The sequence below is a fragment of the Glossina fuscipes genome, unplaced genomic scaffold, assembly GCF_014805625.2.
Source record: "Glossina fuscipes isolate IAEA_lab_2018 unplaced genomic scaffold, Yale_Gfus_2 27, whole genome shotgun sequence".
In the NCBI taxonomy this organism is placed as follows: Eukaryota; Metazoa; Arthropoda; class Insecta; order Diptera; family Glossinidae; genus Glossina; species Glossina fuscipes.
The window spans coordinates 3,141,210-3,165,099 of NW_023998422.1; the positions used below are offsets into that span (position 1 = coordinate 3,141,210).

Genomic DNA, 23,890 nt, shown 5'->3' on the forward strand with positions numbered 1-23,890 from the left:
CGTGCAACTTGTTATATTTTATCAGTCAGTTAACGGTGCAAGAGTACTAAATCATACCCGGTGTGGCCGCAGAATCTCAGCATAACATCAACGCAACCAACAACTAACAACTAATCTCGGTCTTAATAAATATGTATTGTACAGAACCAATTTTCTTCTTCCTCATGATAGATATATATATATATATATATAGATATAGATAGATATATAGATGAATATATATATATATATATATATGTTATGAGTTGATGATATACACTAAAAATCCATGTTATCAAAACGAGATTTTCAACATGAAATCGCACATTAAACTCAAATGCTTAGCATTTTTGCACGAAAAAAGAAAAAAGAGAGAAAAAAATGAAAAAAAAAAGTTGGAAAAGAAAAGATTGCGAAAATTCTAAAATGTATTTAATTTGCAATTAAATCAAATGGAAAAACAGTTAATGCCTAAGCATTTCCATTTTAAAACGAGCCATAGTTGCAAGTTTGCAATCTTGCGAAACATTTCTTATAAGCAATTTGCAAAAGTACTGCGGTCTCCCCTAAAACGCAAAAATTAATTTGTATTTTATAGTTTTTTTTTTTTTTTTTTTTTAATATTTTTGCTTAAATTTTATAATAAAGTTATTTTATTGCAACTTTCAGAATTATCTTCGTTTTTAAAAGCTTTTGCTAAATAAAAATGCAAAGAGAGCAAAAAAGTAATAAATTTTTCCATTCAATCTAAGCTAAGCGATATGCATGTATGTATGTATGTATGCATGTATGTATGTATGCATGTGTGTTAGTTGATGATACTCTTCCGTAAAATGTAAAAAACGAAAAATAAAGAAAAAAGAACCGTTCTTATCCTCAGCCCATAAAACAATTTAATCTTTGTATGATGTATGGATGCAGCCTAACTAACAATTGACCCCACTTGAGTTGATTTCAACAATTTAAACAATTCTATTAACAATTGAAGCCAAAAATAATGCAATATACTCATATACCCATACTCTAGATCTCTACGTCTTTCACGTTAATTATGTTTAGCTTTTACGAGGCAACGTGTAATTTAATAAATTGGTTGTTGATTTTATATTTGCATTACAAGTCCATGTCTAATCGGTAAATGAAACATAGCCAGCGCTAAATCAAGCTTGCGCGATCGTGTCTAAGAGTGTGTCTATGGATCGCAGCAATGAAATACTTATTGAAAGCAAATGAGTTCGTGCTTTCAAGCAATTCATTGATAATTTGATTATGTGTAATGCCTTTCTATATGACTTAGACAGTAAAGTATTAGTGCAGCCGATTATTACTGCCTACGTTTCATGATACTTGAGCTAATCGAAGCTAGTATTTTTTAAAATTTATCCCTGCATTACATATATATTCGCGAATTAAGTAACTTTATTATAGCAGCTTATCATGTATTGATAAAAAGTATTAAGGAAATATTTTCAAAAACTTCTAAACACAAATAGAAACGCTATAGTGGCCGGGTAGTTGGAAAAGAGGTACGATTCGAACTTGTTTTAATAGCGCTCCTCCTTGGGCCGAAAATTAATCAATGTACCGAATTTCATCATAATATCTTGAAAATTGAGCCCTGTACTCACAAGCAAATAAGAGGGACGAACGGACATATAAGCCGTACTCGATTCAAAAAGTGCCTCTGATCCGATTGGTATAACAAAAAGTGGACGTATTTCAAGTCTTTTTGGATGTTGCATACGTCCGCACGAACTTAATACATCTTTGTACCACAAGTAGTGCAATGTTGTCCGCTAAAAAGAAGTGAAAGGCTCATAATGCAGGTATGACTTAGTGACGAAGAATAAAAGTTTTCTTTCGTTTTTTCTCTCCTCTACATCTTATGGGTAAACTATATTTTTTTAAATATTTCTGCTTGGAATTGACAACTTTTCAGCCATGATGCCAATTGCAGCCGAAGTAAAATTTTTTAATCGGATTCACGTACATCTTTAAAAGAAAACACATGTGCCCTGAATTTCTCGTTTTCACTGCATGTGCATAGCATAACTAACTAATGCCATCAATAACAGAGAAGTAATCAAAGTTGTAATCAAACTACTAAGTGTTACGAACACAATTCGGAAAATCCGTTGTCACTTCGCTTCATACAATCATTTGAAATCATTTAGTCCTTAAATTGTCGACACAATTGTTCTAAATTTATTAATCGGATCCACGTAGATTTTTAAAGCAACATAAGCGCCATGACTTTTATTTATTTCATTTTTTCTTTTCGTTTGGTATTGGCTCCCAAACAATTGGTACGTTGAGCAACAACACGACAAGCATTTTAATAATTCTTACTTAGAATAGTATGAAGCGAGTATCCGAGTATCGTCCTATGGTTTTTCTCTTTACAAGTTATTTGAATAAAAATAGAATGTGTGATAGACAAATATATAAAAACTAATCAGATGTAATAAATGTTATTTTGAGTTATATTAAAATAACTGATTCGCTTCGTATACCTTGCACTACTTGTGATATTCAAATTGTGCGGACAAGTGCAACCCTCAGAAGGACTTGGGATAGACCCACCTATTATTATACCGATCGATTGAGAAAATGGTTCTGGCCTTGTCCGTCCACACGTCCATCTGACACCTCTTCATGTACTCTTGTTGTAAACTTACAGGGAACAATTTTCGAGATAATAAGGCATTGAGGCCAACTTTCTACTGTCAAAAAAGTTTTTGTCCGATTCGAAGCAAGGGTTTTCAACCTCAGAAACTGCAACCTGTAGGTTGAACACAAGAAAACAAGACAGGCAGACGGACAGACGGATGAACAAGCTTGGATCCATAATGATTTTCTGGATCGGGCAGTATAAAAAAACTTGGGTCTGTCTCAAGACCTCTTGGCAATTGCTTACATTCGTACAAACTGAATATACGTTTGCGCTACGAGAGGTATAGAGTATAAAAATAAACACGTTCTACAATTTTTAACTAGTACTTTCATTAGTCTTAAGTTACAATAATCTAAAAAAGGAACAACATTCTTTGAGCTAATAATTATATGAATTTAGTTAATTGTTTGAGACAAAATATAGCAAAGTTTTCTTTAAGTTTGGACAGACAGATATCTTGCTAAATCGAACCTAACCTTCGCGCTGCTATATATTATATATCAACTGTAGAAGGCTAATAAGAGGAAATCATTAATTGTATAATTCATGTTTTAATTTTACTTCGACATTGCTGCAATAAGATAAGCTTCAAACCTTACACTCCAGGTTTCCTAGTCGAAATAGTAACTCAATCGTGTGCAAAAAGCGATTCAGGAAGAAAGCCTAAAAAATGTTGAGAAAATCAAGATCAAAACGTTTTCGGCTATTCGTCTTGGTCATACAATGGCAACCCACCAATGGATCTTATCAATGGATCCTCCCCAATCTGCAATTGTGGACAAACTCGCACTTTAAAGCACATTCTCTATGACTGCCTTAACTTTTACTCGACTAAAAGTGTTGCATTTGGACTAATCCTATGGACATTCTAAAATCATCTACAGAACAGAATATACACTTTATTAAAACTGTTAGGCTCAATATCTAATGTACGTTTATGAATTTAAATTCATTTGAATCCCATTTCAACTCCAAATCAATGTCGATTTAATATCATCCTCGCTTCAATTTTATTTCAATTCAATTTCGTCTCATTCAAATTCTTTTCCATTCAATTATTATTCAGTATACTTTTTTCAAAACAAGTTGCTCAAATATCGCTCATAATTCAACACTCAATGCCTAAGTTCAGTTTAGCTGAGATTCATGTCTAAGGTTGTTTGTTAGAGCAATGCATAATGCAATCAAGTTTATCGTCCATATCCATCCAATCCAAACAAATTATTAACACGTAAGAAAACTATATTGGGGCGTGAACGAATCTTTTACACCCATCACCGTGCTCGTGAAAAAAAGGAAGAGAACTACATTTTCATACGGTGTAATATCGGAAGGGCATAGGATGTGTTTTATGAGTAACAAGCGAAAAAAACCGAAAGCAAAAGTGTTCACAATTTCTGTTACATAGGCGTTGTGTGTGGGCGTAGTAGGCATGTCCTTTGAAAAGTTTAGGTCAATTTCAACTTTTTTTGCAAGTTTGAAGACGATATCTTCATTTTTGCGGATGGGAGATGTTTACCACAGATACTAGACATGCTTGGATGCATTCCGAATTTGGAACTGGCCAAGAGTTTATATATCTTGAGCGGCTTTTGCAGCTTGCTTCTGTATGTTTGAAAAGAAGTTAAATTATGATACACTTTAAAATTGAGTAGGTGTGTGTGCCTTTCTCCGTTTTTGTTCAGGTGCTGCAACATCGCCTACCGCATATGTATTCAATTTCTTGTAGACATCTGCTGTAGTTTATGAATAACGCACAAAAAACCAATTTTTTACTTTTCTTGAAGCACAGAGGTGTAGTACTGTAGGCGTGCCCTTCGACCGATTGGCCCCCTCTCAATACTAACCTCCATGCAACAACTTCCACCCTTTCTGCCAAATGTGAAGTTAGCTTCCAGAAGAATATTGACAACAAACACTGCACAGGCGGACAGAGGGACATGTTGAAATCAATTCAAAATTTAACGATGATCAAGAATACATATACTTGGTCAGGTGTGTGAAACTTCCTTCTTGGCATTGCAAATGTTTCCCCTTATGTGAATATACCACTCATTCTTCGGTGATGGATATAAATAGAAGCGAGAAATATTCGTGAGCGTATGAAAGAATGAATGCCTTCCAAAAGTGATGTGCTAAAATCTCCTCATTACAAATCTCTACGTAAATCATTCTCTTGACAAAGAGTCATCTAAAAACTAATAGCAATAAACAGCCCAAGTTTCCATTTATTGATATTGCTGTTTGTGTTTGTAGTCGAAATTGAAATAAACTTTTTCTTCAAGTGCATTTTAAACCTTGATTCGTTTTATTCTGCAATTACCATACTCTTACATACACTACTTTTAACGGTCGCAAGCTGACTTTAATTTTGTTAAAAACCGTAAAACTACTTTTCATGCGTTTAGCTGGCTAATCAAACAATTTACACTGTCTGATGTTTAATGAGTTTACAGCATTATTAATTCTAATAATAATAATTATCTATAAAGTGTGCTTCCTGTTTGTCGCCAAACAGAGCTAACGGTATATCGAATGGATAGTTAGTTCTTGTGATGAATGCGAAGTTAACTGAATTCTTAAAAAACAAGTTATAGACAAAGTCTTTGGATTAAAGCATTGAAACTATATACTTAATGGTTTTAATAAGCATAACATGTCGCCAATTGTTAAACTATTTCTGGCACGCAATCGAACATGAACACTTTTTTTTTTTAATTAACGCAATCAATGCTAGAAAAAAGCCAAGATTTCTTCTTGCTTTTTTTTTTTTTGTTCGCAAAAATAAGCCCCAGTTGCTCAAAAAGAAATGCCTAACTACTTTATCAACCTGTCATCTCTGAACACACTCTTGAATCAATGCAGTAAGGTTTTCCCCATAAAAGTAAGACATAGCAGACAATGGCTGCTTTTTAATATTTCAAATGCTAGTTTTGCTTAATAATATACGCTATGGCGAGTACGCCTTGCTCTTGATCGTAAGAGCAAAACAATATTTCTATAAACTTCTATGAATCCTTTGGCATGGCTTTAATACTAGAAGTAGCCAGTACGTCATTTTGATAACTTTCAAAAAAAATGGTTATAAAGCATGCAAGCAAGGCATAAAGCGAGGCTCCAACGTTTTTCGACGACTTTTCTTCAGATGAAAAGACCTTTAGACAGCTGTGGTCACTTTTTTACTGATATGGTCTAGTTTTCCAGAAGCCGGTAACGTACACCTATATCTCCCAAAAAGGGACTATTTTGACCTCTCTTCTTTGTCGACTTGCCACAGTCCAGAAACAGGAAGTTAGCCGGTATTTGAGAGAAAGGTCTCTTTTTTATTTTATGATGAAAATTGGTCTATAATAGCAATTTAATATAGGAGTTAACTGGGTTGCATTTGGACCAGATAGCTCCATTTCGCGGATGCCATCCCGTTAACTGATGTCTATGAACATACGTCTTTGTTTGGGAAGAAAGCTTAGTTTTCAGCGCTGTATGACGAATAATTATAGCGTCTTTGGCAAGAAAATTAATTTTGCTTTGTTCAAACTAAGAGTTCTAAGGTTTCGGGCCCTTTCTCGTTAAAGGTGTCCGGAATGAATGGAAAAAAGCAGGATATAATTGCAAGTATTTTATCATGGACGTGAATGAAGAGATGTGTGCTAGAGGATCAAATAATCGGCTTTGCTTAACTACAATGTATTTACTTGTTTTCACATATCATATGATATATCGTTATATACTTACACAAATTACTTTTCTTTATGCACCTATCTTAAATACAGTCTGTCCAAATTTGGCTTTGGACTGTTACGTGGTCAAGTGTTTGGGGAACGCGACTATCAAACCGACGTACGCGAGCCGATCAATGCTCAGCGCGGTAGATTACGATTGGTGCGTTTGTTCGTAGATGTAGTGAGTGCTCATTCCGTAAAGGGAGAACAGGTATATAAGTCCCAAGCGGTGGCCTTCTTTTACTCTTCCGTTGCCACTTGCTTGTGGCCATCACCGTATTACCTATATAAATTACATTCCCTCACATCCTGCTTATCCGTAATGCAAGTACTATAGATGGCAACATTAATCGTTTCAATAACACCATTCCGCTTATAGTCAGTACTTTATAAAAATTCGTAAAGTTCGATCCCTTCTTTCATGTTAAAATTGAACAGGATGTAAAAGTCTTAATATAAGTCGTACAACTTTCTCAGAAATTATATTATTATGGAAATCATGAGCACATTGTGAGAGAAGGAGCCGAAATTAAAAATTCCTTTTCATTTCAGTTACTGAGAAAATCTTTAAATGAAGTAAATTTCATCCGCTAGACGAATAAAAATAACCAGGGAAGGAAAGATTTATTGCATATACCCCATGAAGAATACGCGAAAGTAAGATAATAAGATAATTTTATCAATGCCACGAATCATGGTAGCAAGTAATATAGGAAACGCGTTGACCATAAAACACAGTTTTTCATATAACATAACTGCTGCCTGACCGCGGTAGTGGTTAAAAAAATTCATTTTCTAAAGCGAAGAAATGTTAGACTTTTACAGTTTCGTGCACAAATGTTTATATAAAATACTTCAAGCATAACGTTATCTTATTTATTTATTTCTTATTATTTTTTATGTTTTTATTTTGTACACTTTAGCGAAGACATTCATAAACATTCGCTTTAAAAAAAAAAAAAAAAAAAAAATTAAAAATTTGCATATTATATACGATATTTTTTAATATCGTCTACCTTTAAGTCTACGTACACATGTAATGGGGGTTGTTTCGAATATAGGTGCAAGTATTTTATATATTTGTGCATTTGTTGCAGCGAGATATTGCAGTTTGTTGACTTGAAGAAGAATACCTTAACAAAAAGTTCTCACATTCTAACCGTTGTACGATGTCAATCAACGTAATGATAGGTTTTTGTTGTGCTTTTGTATTGTCTTCCCGATGAATTTGAAAGGGAATTTAATTAACGTTAATGTTAGCGCGATGATATTCTACTGAGAATTATTTTTTGTTTCTCTTTCCCCCTTTCGTTTTTGGCTTTCGTTTGATGTATGAGTTGCACATGCACTTAATGGTTCGCTGGTTATGAACAAATATGTACAAGTCTTCTCAAAAAAGACGTTCTGCTATCAAAAGTAAATGCATCAGTATGAGTTTATACCCAACGCTGATTTCGAAAGCTCTTACTGCAAGTAATTCATGACCAGGATAGAGCCGATCTTCTCGAACACTTCATACTTATGTCCAACTGTCCATTTGATTTATAGAATGGAGAGTAACGAAATTTAGGCCATTTTTTCTTTTCTTTTCTATTCTATTCTTTTTTTTTTTTGTTCTAAAGATTAAGCAGGTTTAGTGACTACTATTAATGCGAATGAGACAACTAAAGAAACGCACTTTTTCCAAAATAAATTTTTAACATTCCCTAGATTTTGCTTCTTCTTTTTTAATGACATACTTGCCCTGGGTAAGTAAGTAACCAGACGCATGCAAAGCCCAGAAGAGTTTAAGATACATCCCCTTTTATTACATAGGAATAGGAAATGTTTCTGAATCAATCTAAGCTGATTTGTCGATCTGTTCACCGATCAATCAATGCTTAAACCTGTCTTCATGATATGGCTGTAGTTTGTAGTACGATACGACCTACCTACCGCTGCAGCTGCTATTGTATTGATCATGAACAAAAGTCAAATTTATCTGCTCGACACTTGAGTGTAAACGTTTGCGTCAGCCATCGTTATAAAGAATAAAACGACAACGAATCAAAATACATTTATTATTAATGGGGATAAGATTCGACTATGATTTTTTCGTTTTTTTTTTTTAAGGAATTCCACAACCACACATTTTTGCTTAATTTTTTCTTTCTATTGTATATTCAGGAAGAGGTCTTGATAATCGTTCTGGAACAGTTATATTTTTCTTTATGGTAAAACCTCTGAAATTGAAACCTCGTTGAATAATTTATGAATGAAGGACATACTTAGAATTATTTGCTTACTTTCTAGAGTACTAGAGTACTTTCTATTGGAGCTAAATGGTGTCTATGTGGTGGAAGGCGGACATTGGGGGTCCAGAGAGTAGTACATCAGCCAAACAGTAGACATGCAAAATAGTAATTTGATATTGATAAGGTGGGAGTACATATGTAAAGAAAGAGGATTCTTTTTTTACTTACTACTACCTACGCACATACTGCCTTTCTAACAAAAGTTCACTCATCTGATAGATTTTCTAAAAAATTTACTGACTTCTTCATATATTCGAAGCGAATTTGACTGACGGGGAAAGATACATTTATTAGATTTATGTGATATAAAAAAAAATTATTTAAAATCGCAGCTTAACTCTGATCGGCAAACAAAGCTAAGCTAACAAACACGGGGACAAACATCCTGTAGAATATCCACAACCTCTACAAGAACCAATAAGTGTCAATAAAAAAGCAACAGATAAACAAACAAATAAATTGTCCAGTAGCAATAAGTGCCAAGAGAGCTGCAATAGTCGAAGGCATATTCTTAAGTATCGAATTTATTTAAAGGAATAGTATATAAACGTCACAATTTATCAATAAAATCAACATTTGGCTTTCGAGTTGTTGGACTTGGGGGAACGACATCGCTTGGTTTTTGCATCACGATAACGCGCCTAGTCCCATGTGACCTATCTGGCTATTTCCTAGACTAGGGTGACCACACCGGACACCATGTTTTAATTTAACGGATGAGATACGAGCTGAATCGAAGAAAGCTTCAAAGGCCATTGCGGAAATGGACTACAAGAACTGTTTCGAGGATTGGAGAAAACGCTGGTATAAGTATGTGGTATCTCCGGGGGAGTACTTTCAAAGTGATGAAATAGATTTAAAAAAGATAAAATTAAATTGGTCTTACTTTTTGAACAAAGCCATATTTTATGTGAGACTCATTGTATGGTTCGAATAACAAAGCTTTGTTCCAATAAGGCTTAATATGGTTTATCCATTGTATTCTTAAAATATAAAATAAAAATTACTTGAAAAATCTATCAAGTGAGCAGATTTTTTTTTCGTGGAAAATTCTATTTATTTAAAATAAAACTAACTGCAACATCTATTGTAAGGAAAACTATCGGTAGAGCAATAAAAAAATGAAATTTAAAATAAATTTAAAATTTTCTTAAGAAAAACTGGTTTCAGCTGTAAGTCAAGAGACCGACAAAGACTAAGCTTAATTCAACATTTATGACATAGATGACGCTTCTAAAACGGTCATCGTTGAAGATAATGCATGAATATATGCTATATTGCAGTTGCAAACACTTTCACAAATTCTTTGCAATAGCAATGACAGCCATATCTGTGTTACCAATGACTTTCAATTTCCTCGTTTTCTTTGCACGCGTCAAACCAATGCCTACACTTTGTCAAGAACTTTTTGTTTGCCTGACCTACTTATATTTGCAGGCATACCGGTAAATATGCACACAAGTGCATACAAAACACTTGAACACTGGCAGTCTGGGGCGATAATGCTTATCATTTAATAAATTATGCAGAAATAGGCCTTAATTCAATGGAAAATATCTTATACGCTAAAATGAAAGTTAAGCTTAAAGAACCTGTTTGAAGTGATTTTAGAAGAACGAGCTAAACTTAACCCCAAGGTAATAACTTGCATACGAGAAATATATGTGCGTCCAGTTTATTTACAAAAAAAATATTTGAGAATTTATTGTAATCATTCTAAGGCTAAGAGTAGCATATCTAGCATACACTAGGCCAAGAGAAGCATATCTCTTCTCTACTTTTATTCTAAAAGTGCTCGTTTTTAATTTGAGTTATCTTCAGGGTCAGTTAGAAGTTTTTGCTTTGATTTATTGATTATTATAATAAAAGAATTTTAAGAGCTTGTCTGATGTCTTTTATCTATAGTGAGGGCTGGGAGGGCTTAAGGTACATAATACATTCATCAAGATACGTTTCCAAACTGTTTGACGATATCTTTAAACAATAAAATGAGAAGCAAGCGTTTTCTAAGCGATGGGTTGATTATTTTGCCTGAATTCATATTTTAGTGATTAGAGAGAAAAATACCAATAACTTGCACTTTTTCATTCTCTCCTTTTACTTTCCTTTTGATTTCAATTCATGTTTGATTATAGGTGTCTAGTCCAAGATCATTTATATAAACCTTTGCGATTTTTTAGATTGTGCAGTGTGATATCTTCAGGAATTTTAGGAATTTTCGCAGGAAATTATATCATTTATTTACATTGGGGCACGTGCTTTCGCAGTTCAACGACTTGAAAGCAGCAATAGCGCAAGGGTAGAATAATGACCTCTGCTGAACAATTCATCGTGATGACACCACTACTTTTTTAATTTATTACACAGTCACAAACATTGGCACAAGAAAATTCGTATCCCTACTTTTACTTAATGATTACAATGGCAATAAGTAGCCATTCCTAGCTGTTCGGCTATACATCTTAGACCATACTCGCCTTCTACTTCTTAGCGAGCACGGAAAGAAAGATCCGTCTTTTTCCGAGATTTAAAATGCCTGGCATCGTCAATCTTAACAGATTTTATTTAAAAATCAGTCGCGTCCCAATTCCGTGTTTCGTTCTCCCTGCATTTTATACTTAGCTTAACCTAACCTGCTCGAGAACTTCATCTGAACAAGCAAAGCTCAAGATGAATGACGGCCCTAAGTCCTAGCTAGGTTTTTGAGATTAAGAACAAAAAAGAGTTGGAACTAAGATTAAGAGGAAAAGTATAGAAAGCAAGAATTTTGGGAATTGTAGATAGCCGCGTCTACAATATATTCATAGGAATAGGAAAAAATTTTAAATACTGGAAAAATATAAATAGAATATCGTATGCCCAGGAATTCAATACATAACTTTTGGATAGAATGCTGCTTCAAAGATATCGAATGATATACTGGCAGGACATTGTCGGTAAGATGTTGAGCGCAAACGGAAATACTAGTAAGAAAAGCACAAGACAGTTCCCAGAGATATTTAATCAAAGTGCGAGCATATGTTGCCTTTTGCAGCTATCGAATATTTCGGTAACGCAAATATAGTGAACCCAGGACACCACTACATACAACTGAATATATTTGGCTTGTTAGAAGTTAAACAACTCTCCCCTGCTCATTTTTATAGCCTTCGCCTCTTGCGATACAAGGGCACATTGTGCGAATGTACGTAAAATCCAGAAAAACTTCAGGTAGACCCACTTTCAATTCGGAATAACTTTTTGAGTCGGCTTAATTATGTCCGCCCGTCTGTCCGTCAGTCCTATTCATTTATTTTTCTTTCGTTCAACCTGTAGGTCGCCATTTTTGAGATATTTTGATGAAATACAAAACAATAACGTGTTTTGGGTCAAGAACGAATGCTACGGATACATTTAATCGTTCTTACGAAACACAGGGGTTTTCATGGCTACAAGGTCTACATTTTAGCGTAGTGTAATGAAAGTCGATAGAAAATAGTGATTTCAATGGACGGTCTTGCTCAACCATACCGTTTTAACTTGTTTGCTGTTCGATATAAAAGTTTACTTTATGCAAAACAGCAACAAATAATAGCATTTTTTATTGATTTTGTTTGCAAAAGCATATAATTACCGTTTTGCCTGCAATACAATTTGGATCGTTCCCATCAAAATTATAAACGCTACACATTTATAGGAGCGTAATATACACACAAAAATTATAAAGCATTCATCCATCTTAGCACGTTATTTGTTCATTTAATGCAGGTCAAAAGTGCAAACACAAGCAAATCAATCATCGGTTCATCAGTAGTTGTTCGGTATTGTGAACGTAACAGAATTGTTTACTATGTGGAATTATCGTAAATTATAGTTCACCTTGACAATTTAATCATTGCCATCTAATCTCGTGTAAAACCACACAATATAACGCATGTAAGGCGTAACCAATTAAGTTTTTTCTGCATACCCCTTGGTTAACGAACTCAACGCAAAAAAAAGAAAAAAAAACTCAAAATTCATCCGTTAATAAGAAAAAGGCGCAAGCCCTCCAAGTAATTTCACTACGATTACCACAAACGAAAACGTGCTCCAAACTTGAAGTAATTTGCTGGTCCTGTCAATACTTTAAAGTATTTTAAGTTACGCCCAAACTGCAGTTTATTTTAGTATGTGTTAAAGATTTTTCTTTATTGTCGAAGCACAGGGTAAGACGAACAAATCACGTTTGAAATCACGTTTTTATCAAAGCAAGAATTCTCAAGATATGCGCGTGAGACATGGAACCTAAATTACGTAGGGATCTTGAGTGCCTCAGTCAGAACTTTCCATGATTAAATTTAAGAATGTAAACTTCAGAAGTAATAACACGCTCCCCCTTCCGTCATCTTTACATCTTCACGTAAGAGAAACTCTAGCCAACAGTGATACTATTTGTAACTCATGCTACGCCTCTGTCTATACCTGTACTTGTGGCACAGTGTATATGAAGTTTGCGAAGATCTACTTAACAACCACAAGGACTTAAAAAGACCAAACTTCTTTTATTATACCGATATCGGTTCAGAATCATTGTCTGAATGGATTTAAGCTGGTCTATCCGTTGGTCACAAAATTCTCGTGCGTGTTCTTGGACCATTTATATCCATCCATATAGGACCCTATAAGAACCCTTACTTTATATGTTAACAAACTCCAATTTAGAGTATTTTATAATGAAAATAGGTGAAGAATGGTAAATGGACTAAAAAAAAAATTATTATTTCGCGGTTAGGACCACATTAGTTCATGTCTTGAGTCCTCTTACTTGAGACACGAGACAATGGGGTTAATTTATGAATAAGTGCAGTGCTGTATGATATTTAATTGTCAGCTTTGCCCGACTATAATACTTTTACCTATTTCCTTATGCACAAATAAATCAACCGGCAACATTGTAAACTGAATATTGCGGTTAAACTTCTATACGTTCGACTAAACACAAACCCTTCAATTATAAAGCGAAACCATTTATTGTGGGAAAACATATAAAGGACGCACATACGGACATACAAATGCTTATCACAAAAATGCAGTATATTCCAATGTCCGGGATAATATATATACATATATATACGAGTGCAATGCTATTTTAACCTTGCTAGTGTTAATGTAATTACCATTTAAAGTCGATACTTTAGATTTGGTCATTGAGTTTTTTTTCTTTGCACTATTTTGAAACTGTAGTTTGACGGATAGTCTTTTAGTCATTTTATGATTGCAGGCCGAAGTCTGAGATATGCGTTACATACCGGTTAGAAGATATATTTCAGATCTGAGGGAAAATGAACTGATTAAATCTCGTCTCTTCATTCATCGGACTCATATGTCCCTTTCAGAACCTCCTAGGTTGCAAGAAAATATTTTAAAAGCAGATGATAGCTGAAACTGTGCTAAGCGCACATATAAATACGTCCGCAAGGATCTCAAAACCAAAATTACACTCACACGTAGGTAATATGTAAACAGAAGATTCATTTGAAATATTTTTTGAGTCCTTGCCTTGAGAGCCTACGAGCGGAATGGATTTTTTCCACATATATTCGTAAGAAGGGAGCTTTATTAGCCGTAAGTCTTTTGCCAGATATTTAAATCGCATAAGTAGCTGAATAAGTAAGAAACACGACTAACAAGTCAGTGTTCGTGGGTTCAAATCCCAGTGCAGTAGAGTTTACTTTAATCGTAACTGTAGTGAGTGCTCAGTCTCACTTGCTGTTAATTGTTATGTCGAATTATTATTATCAGCGAATTTTCCTTAAGAAGTATTGAAAATTAGATTTAGTTCACGTAGGGACGATTAAATGGCAACAAGTTCAAAACATGTAGATGTTCAATCCAAAGTTTATACATTAACTTAGAATGCCGAGATACTAATACGAAACCGCGCCTTTATTCGATAAGTTGTTATGTGAGAAATGGTCGACAAAGTACTCCGATCCGAATTATTATCAATAGTGTTTGTCCTTCGCCCAAAACATATTGGCGTACCATCAAAATTTCTCAAAAATTTGCGACCTATAGGCTCAATACAAGAGAATAAGACGGATAGACGGACAGTCAAGCTTAGGTCGATTTAGAAAGTGATTCTTTACTGAACATACCACAAACGGTATAGGGTATAAAAAGTATAAAAAATTATGATAATTCAATTAAAAACATAAAAAAAAATTTTTTATATAAAAAAGATAAGAAATTTAAAAATATATAAAAAATGTAAACATGAAAAAATATAAAAAATATGATTTATAGAAGACATAAAAAATGATTAAAAAAAAAAACATAAGAGATAAAAATATTTGAGAAAAAATGCACAAAAAAGAACAACAAAATTTAAATTATATATGAAAATATAAAAAATGTAAAGAAATACAAGAAATTAAAAATATGTAAAAAAATAAAATAATAAAAAATTTTTCCGCTTATTTAACATCTTGCCCAGTACATTACGCAGATATAGCGAAGTAGTTTTTTACGCATTCAATGATAATCACTTTTTATGCATATCGAAATTGAAAAGGAAAGATCATGTGAACGAAGATGTGGAAAAAAACGAAAATTAAAAAATAATTCTATTACATTATGCTAATGATGATGCGTAGAAATGCTGTAATCCTCTTAAATGGTGCGTTTAAAGGAAAAATAACAAAAATGCTTAGCTAGTAACTAAAAGGACCACCCAAGGTGTATATTAAAATCTACTGTCAGCATTAATTAGGCTTTTTGTCAATTCATGTCTGTCTCGAAAATAGTTAATGCTTTAAAGGGACATTTTTCAAAGAAAGAAACCGAAATGAACCGCAAAGTACCCAATACTTGGACGAGATATCGAATGACTGACTCATTCATTCACTCACTTTATGATAATGTTTACGGGCAATTAATACCACTGATGTTTATACACAATAAGTAAAGTAGCCAAACAAGTCGCAATGGCTTAGAGTCGATACAATGAATAAAATTCATTTCTCACTCTCTCTTTCTCGCTGTCTGCCTCTACCTCTATTTGTTGTTGAAAGCGACTGGCTTTAGCAAGTGTATTGAATGGTCAAAGCTTGTAAAGCATTTCTCTCATCGTCTAGCGGAAAGCTACTAAATCCTGCATACAAAATTATCATTGAGTTAAAAGCCAGGCATGCATTTATTTTTGTTTCTTTTTCTTTTATTATAAACATTATTATATTTTATTTTTTATTTTTTATTTTTTTTTTTTTTTTGTTTTTTCTCCATTTCATTTCTTTAATGGCTTTCGCTTTGGAGGGATTTTGAGTTGAGCTCGCACATCCAGACACTCCTTAAATATGTCAATAAAGATTATGGTTTTATATTTCGATGTTGCGAAATGCACTTGACGGTGAAATAGTGGTAGTGTTATAGAGAGCCACTGAACATATACCGCACACATATACCACTATCGCAAGGAGCAATGGATTCGCGAACGGAAATTTAAAAATGTATGAATTATTTTTTATAATTATACAAAATGACTTTGTGAACATAATCATTACGTTCGACAAAGAAAATGTTGATACATAAATCAAGATTATTTCACTTATACACTTTACGTGGAGACTTACACATACAATAACGGCCATGCATAATATGGTATACTTTACGATATGCTTGCTTGTCATGCTGCCAACAAATAGAGCTTCTGTGGTAAGTGGCAAGTGGCAAATGGACTCGTGCACGCAAACAAAAGATTTACTTACGCTGCTACGCTGCTGGCGAACGCTCACTCTCTAAAGTAGATTTTATAGATTCTGCTTGAATTAGTGCGACGATACAAAGCACAAAATAATATTATATTAAACGCGGGAGTATAGAGAATAAAAAGAAGTGTATATATATGTAAAAATAAAATTCAAATCAGGCAAATGTGAAACGATAAGAAAAAGAAGAAGAAAAATTATTCTCATCTTGTAGCCTAACAAGCGATGGCTTGCATCAACAATCGATTTATGATCGTCTCATCTTACTTTCATAAAACTTATCGAATGTCTTGTGTCGTAAAGTGTTTACCCAACAGCTTACCTGACAGTGGACAGTGGACTTATATGGAAAACAACTGATTGTAAAGATCTGATGGCAAAGGAAATCTGTTGAATATGATTTATCAAGCATATGAAGCTAAGAGGCTTTGCCCGCCAATGCACGTTATATGAATAACGCTCAGGTTATAAAGTAACTAAAAAGTTGTTTATATTTACACCATCGACTTTTCGAAAGGACTATAAAAATAGAGTTATTGTTAAGCATTAAATTTAAATTCGCATCCTTTCTTCTTATCTTAAATAACTAATAAATAATAGTGAACGTGAAGTGAGTTGACACTATAGGCTTTTGTGCTTGCATATCCCGTACGATTAATTCTTTTTTTTTTTTTTTTTTTTTTTGTCAAACATAACCGAAGCACCGACAACAACAATGCAATCAGGTAAGAGAAAGAATTGATACATAAAAGGCATTCAAGAAGTTATTAAGTTAGTTATCGCAATAGGGTCCAAAAATTATGCGTAAAGACAAAAGTATTTCTGCCGCTGACAGATATGCATTCTGCGTCTTTTTTTTCTTTTTCTCTTTTAACTTGTTTCTAATCATTCTTTCTTCCTTTCTTTCAACTTGTTTCCAACCGTTAATTACCTAATTTTGTGGTATTTTCTCAAGTCTTCAATTTCTTGTAGTCTTTTTGAGTGGCTTAAGGTGGCATTTAGAATTATAAGAATAGGGTCCCTTGAGAGACGGAAGCTGGCTTCTTTGCTTAACTCTAATCAACTACGTGCTTTTACAACGAATCATACCACGATGTGACTCTCGATCACTTATAAGAAGTTATTAAAACTTTATTGCTTTTGCTATACGCTCCACAACTTCTGGTACAAAGGCATATTAAATTTGTACACTGATGTACTGATCGACTCAGAGAGTAATTCGATTCACAACATCATAAGATAATCGCATTGCTTTCTGAGCTTGTCTGTCCGTCGACCTATTCTGTTTCGTTATGTTCAACCTTTACGCCGGAGTTTTTGGGATATTTTGATGAAATTTGCAATATTAGAGTGTTTTGGGTCAAGGACGCACCTTGTCGAAAATGTTTCCAATCTATGTCCATTATTCTTGCTAAGCAAACTTTATTTTATTGCGCCGAGTAAAGATTCCAGATATTCCTCTCGCTGACGTTTCTCACAGAGCCAATTATGAGTGTTATCCTCCTTTCCTGAGTTCTGCAATAAGAACTTTAATGCTAACTATCATTTATTCATTACTTCTAACAGAATCTGTCCAGCGTTTGTGGCTCAATTACTAGCTTAATTGCCACCTGTCAGTCCATGCCTCATTTCATTGTCGTTATTGTGATCTTTTCTTTTCGCTTTTTATCTTCTTCCTCAGAGCTACTTTAGTGTTACTTTTAACCGCAGCATTTTATACCCCGCTCGCGAAAAGAAGTGCACGTATTTATATTGGCGGAACGTCTATTATATCCAAAAGAAAGCTTCGGAGAGCCTATACATACTTTTGGTTAGTATCAAATTATGAATTGAGCTGTACGTGTCTGTCCATCTGCCCACTTCTATATTATCTGGGGAAAACAATCTTCTGGCAGCAAAAATTATGCTATGGGCTGCAAATATAGCGCCAACATTCGAAGTTCTTGCACGCAGATTGTTATTGAAAATGGTTCAAGTTACTGTGCAACATAAACTGAGAACACCTCTGCTTTGTGAGTTTATGTTCATTACTCATAAACTACATCGAACAAAGGATAAAATGCAACCACTCGCACCTCTCTTTTTCACTTTAGTTATGTTCAACAGAAAGGTGGTAGGTGCGTAAAAGATTCGGTGATAGCCGAATATAATTTTCTTACTTGTTTTGAATTAGTTTTTAAGGATTTTTTTTGAGTGAATTTATGTTAACCTTCGTGTACAAAACGTGTGGATTGCTGGCTGCTTTTACCCAAATGGAACGAAACAAATAAATAAATGTGCTATATGTTACCGCACTGTCTACTGTGGGCGTGGTCGCAGGTGAAACACTCTCGTTTCTTCATTTATAGCATAATTTAAACATCTTTAGAGAAGTTGCTTTAAAAATGATTTTACCCCGAAAATTAATTAGTGGTTAATACACAGAAGACTCTCCCATAGCATCCGAAAATTGCATTGTGTTATACAAATCCATGCTGTGCGAATCACTTAGATTATACAAATACCTGATGTTCGCAGCCTAAAGCGATTAGCTTACTATTACGCTTAAAATAACTTTCTTTAACAACCGGGCTTAAAATACTGCGTACGCAGCAACAACAATTTTTATGGCTATTCTATACTAAACGCAGCGAAAAAAATAAATCAATACATAATTTCTACTTTTGTTTTATAGACTGGATCATTATATTAACGCTTGGAGCTAAAGGGTATAAAAATCGTAACATCTGTCTCAATCTGTTGCCGTGTGATATGAGCCTCTTTTACCAAGTTTTCTTCCCGGCTATTAATGGTCGTAGCTGTAGAGCATGACTAGTCGATAAAAATATAACACTTGCCGATTAGACGCACACCCAGTAAGCTGCGACTGTTGTTTTCTATCTCCATCGCTTTCGCGCATAGAGGATATACCCCGAACGATCAGTCACATGAAAAAATAAATAAAAAAATCTCCACTTTTTTAAGTACACCTCGTGCTTTGATACCCAAGCAATTGACGGGATTATAAAGTTCATCATTTTATTGAAGCAGATTAAGCCTTTTAGACGAAATCAGTATAATCGCAATGATTGTAAACTTCTTTCTTCGCTTCTTTTTGCATGGTCCTAACGTCTCAACGATGAGGATATAAATCTAAGACTCAACGTTCGTAAATCATATTTGAAAATGAACGGAATTTACTAACCAATCTGCTCTCCGAATAAGCAAAAAACTAAAGCTAAAATCATAAAGAACAATTTTTTATTCCTTCTCTTAAATTACTTTGATAATTAATTTATTGATTTAAAGCCATATTAGGGATTTAAGAGCATTTGCTGAAACTGGTTTGGTTTGATTTGATTGTAAAAAAAGAAAACCCATAACTTATCGCAAAGGCAATCGTTAGACGTTCGGTTGTAATTATAAAATCAGTCACATAAAGTTGTATTTTTACTAGTTGTTATGATGCTGGAAATTAAAATTCTTATGTCCATTTCGTAGTTACAGCCTTTCTCAAACTTTATTATTATTAACGGATCATAAAGTAGTAATAAAAAGCAAGTATTCATACTCGATAACGAAGTAATCCATAGTAAAAATATGAAAACAAGTTTAACTAAGCAAAACGTTGCTACTTAAGTTTCCTTGTATCGTTTACCTTGTAGTTAAAATATCTTTCATTGCTAAGCTTAAGTAAGATCAAAGCCAATGATGCGAGTTTATGCAAATCCAAATATATATACACACACACACACACATATATATATATATATATATATATTGAACATTTGTGTTACTTTTTTAAGAAGGACTCCAAATATGTTTTCCTACAATAAACTGATAAAAGATTAAAGATGTACATTTTGTACAAAGAAGTAAAGAAAAAAGTAGCATTAAAGCGAATCTTTGACACTCTTCTTTGATGTTACTTTAATTTCACTAAAAATAAATCTTATACCTCTTGCTCTCACCGCACACATGTCATATGCTTACATTCTTAAGCACAAAAGCAGACTGATTGATGTATGATTTTTTTCGCCACAAATAATCGCTACATACGCTATTAAGACGCAGAGGTTATGGGTGAATCACTTAAATATTACTTTAAATGAATCACCAGCCAAGCAAGCAAGTCAAGCTAGAAATGACTGGAATCTCTTTCTCTTTTAATAGCTTACTAGAAAAAAGATTTGAAAACACCCGACGAAATTTTTATATGAAATCAAAATTAACAACATTTTACTTTAGGCGTAAACAAGCATTTTATATATACTTATCAATTAATGGAATCGAACTAATTTATTATTGTAGAACCAAATCACTGCGCACTCATTTCGAACAGAATTCTAGAGGAAAATATCATTCCGTACAATCATAGGGCATAGATTAAGTTATTTAACTTTTTTATATGAACAAGACTTATAACATTTTATCTCTAAAACGTAGGACACCTATCGAAATCTAAAACGTACGAAGTGCTTTTGAAAACCTCGTTTACACTCTCCTGCAGCAAATAATTTGTTCCTAAGAGGCGGACTTGTAACATTTTGCCTTTGAAACAAAGGAAACGAACGAAACTCTAAAACGTATTAGGCCCTTGGAAAAGGTTCTTTACAATCTGTAACTTGTAACTTGTTTGTGTAGAAAGACGGCTTGTGACATTTCACCTGTGTAGCCTGTTAATCTTTTTTAAAAGTGCGCTAAAAGAGGACAACATACCCGTAAGAAATAATAATTTATTTGAGTTATTGTTAAAATCAAAAGTCGCCTTTTAAAAATGGCTAAAAAAAGGAACCCATTGCAACCATGTGTATAGAGATGTATTTCATTTTTTTATACAAACAAGACTTATAATATGCTGTTTCTAAAGCATAGGAAACGCCCACTTTCCTTTTTAACAAAGAAAGACTGAAAAATCTTTCTTCAAAAATCTATAGCAAATAATAATTTATTTAATATATCAGGACTTATAGAACAAGACTTATAACACATTGTCTTTGAATCATGCTTTGAATCGACTTCTGCTGCTCTTTTTCAACAAAAACGAATCCATGGCAACCCTCTGGCAAAATATAATCTATCTGTAAAATCAAATTTTATGACATTTTGCTGGTAAATCGCAAATCTCGTAGAATCATAAAAATCCATTAATAAAGGGTTAGAAAAACGCATACATTGCAAACTTGACGCAAATAATCATTTATTTAATCTTTTTATCAAAAAAAAAACTTGTAGTGTTTTGCTATTCAAATATAGAAATCGCCCACTCTTACCCTATTTTAACAAGGGCTGCATTATAAATCTGTAGCAAGAAACAGTTTATTTGATTTGTTTGAAAAAAGAAGACTTGCAATCTCTTGCTTCTATGAAGCGCTCTATTTAAAGATGTAACAACTACTCGTAGAAAACTAACTACCAATTCCTATCTAATGGGTATTCAACACATATTATAACCTGTAGAAGAAAATATTATCCGTTACAACTAACTCTAATACCCCTGATAATTTATTAAATGTTTATGCAAAATCAAAACTTACAGTGTTTTGCTTTTATGCAAGTCTTCATCGCTCAACTCCGTTTTGCGCTGGATGTTGTTATCGTTCTGCGGGAGGCAGTTTGATTGGCTTAATTGCATTTTGTGCAATTGTTCTTCGATATCGCTCAATTGCAAGTCGTCAGCCAGCCAATAAGAATTCGAATTGGTAGCATGCATCCAAACGGCATTACGATTGCGACACTTATTTAAACTGCAGAGATCAGTAGCAGGCAACAATGTTGTAAATACATTAGCATCTTCACGAAGCGCAGACAACTTAGGCTCATTAGAATAAACAATATTACAACATTGTTGCTGTTGCTGTTGCTGCTTGTGCTGACGCTGCTGCATTTGATCATATTGTTGTCGTTTCTGTTCTTGTTGTTCTTCTTGTTGGTTTTTATTAGTTGTTGTAGTCGTCAATTCATTTGAAATCAGTACATTATCTTCAGCGTTGCTAGTATTTTCTGCATGAACGTTCTTACTACTGATTGCCATTGAAAGGCGCTGAAGAATCGATTTATGGAATGTTGGAGAGTTTGTACTGGCTTCAGATTGTGTTTCACTGGGGCACGATATGCCCGACGAAAGAAATGTGTCATCCAGTATTATACTTTGCACGCTATGCTTGTCATTCTGTTTGGCGCTGTCAGTTGCGGCGGCATGCGTTTGCAAACTTTGACGACTTGTTGAACAACTTCGATCGTAACTAATGAGACTGGACTGTTGTGAATGGTACGACTGATGCAGTGATGTGTGAGAAAGAGCTTGTGCCAGTGATGATGACGACGACGATGACGTTCGTGGTGGTAGTGCCAACGTATTTTCCTGACCTAAAGGCGTTACGCTGGTCTCGGCAGACGATGACGCAAACGTTAATATCGATGAGGATGGTAATGAGGATGCTTTTTGCTGTTGTTGTTGTTGTTGGTGTTGGTGTTGTTGTTTGCTATGGTTTAACGCTAGTGACAATGTCGTGATTGCATTCTTTGGTATATATATGTAAGATGATGAACGATGGTGACTAGATTTGTGACAATTTCTTTGTTTCATGTCGTTGTTGTTGTCGCCAGCTATATTCGTTGTCTGGTCAGACTTGACTTGTAGCAATATTTTCTTTTTAGAACAATTGGCTTTCAATTTTTTTGGTGTCAATCGGGTTGTATTTGTCTTTAATTGTCGGGTCTGGGAAACTTGTGCGATTGAGGCTTGAACGGGAACGCTCTCCTGTTGCAGAGCAGGAAAAACATAAGGAGTGATATAAGGGGTGTAAGAAGCAAAGAAAGCATTTTCCGTCGTCATGCTTTGCTTTAAACGTCGCCGACTACGGCGCACGCTAGGCAAACTGTTGGGAAATAATTTTGCGTTTTTAGTCGTCAACGAGTTTGTGTACTGAAGATCAAGACATTTACTAGCGGTTGATAGTGAGGCGATGTCATCATTTATGAAATGATCCTCTACGCTCACAACATCACAATGATCTAAAACATCATCTAATTGTTGAATGCTTAAGTTTAAGTTGCTGAAAAATTTCAAAACATTTTGAGCGGCACGTTTTCCCAAAGTGGTGGTGGACTTATTTTCAATAGAAGAAGTTTTGTCACACTTGGTCATCATTGCCTTGATGATACCACCATAAGATGAACAATAAATTACATTTCATACCTAATATGCTGTGATAATGATTTCTATACTATTTCTGCATAACGCGGCAAAGCATGATCGCCAATCATTCGCCGCTTATACATGGTTTTGTTTTGTTTACTCGTTTCATATAATTCTCTTATGTTTTTGTTTACAGTCATGGCTTTTTTTGTTTTAAATAAAAACGTATAAGCAACATATTGACTTCGATTAACTCTAACGATCATAATGGCTCTTACGACATTATTGTGCATATTACTGTAGGCTGTAATTACAGTCCGTTCGTTCTACATACGTGATTTGCATTCGAGGTAATCATAACAAAGCCTATGCGA

At 34.1% G+C, this 23,890-nt stretch overlaps 1 protein-coding gene across 1 annotated transcript in view; it reads right to left on the reverse strand.

Annotated features, from left to right (window-relative positions):
* Nucleotides 1–22,716, reverse strand: part of LOC119635690 (protein espinas) — a 56,257-nt gene extending 33,541 nt beyond the window's left edge. The window contains exon 1 of the mRNA XM_038030643.1: nucleotides 21,913–22,716. Coding sequence (XP_037886571.1) covers nucleotides 21,913–22,409 — 497 coding nt within the window. The 5' untranslated portion in view covers nucleotides 22,410–22,716. The remainder of the gene's footprint in view (nucleotides 1–21,912) is intronic.
* Nucleotides 22,717–23,890: the final 1,174 nt, after the last annotated feature.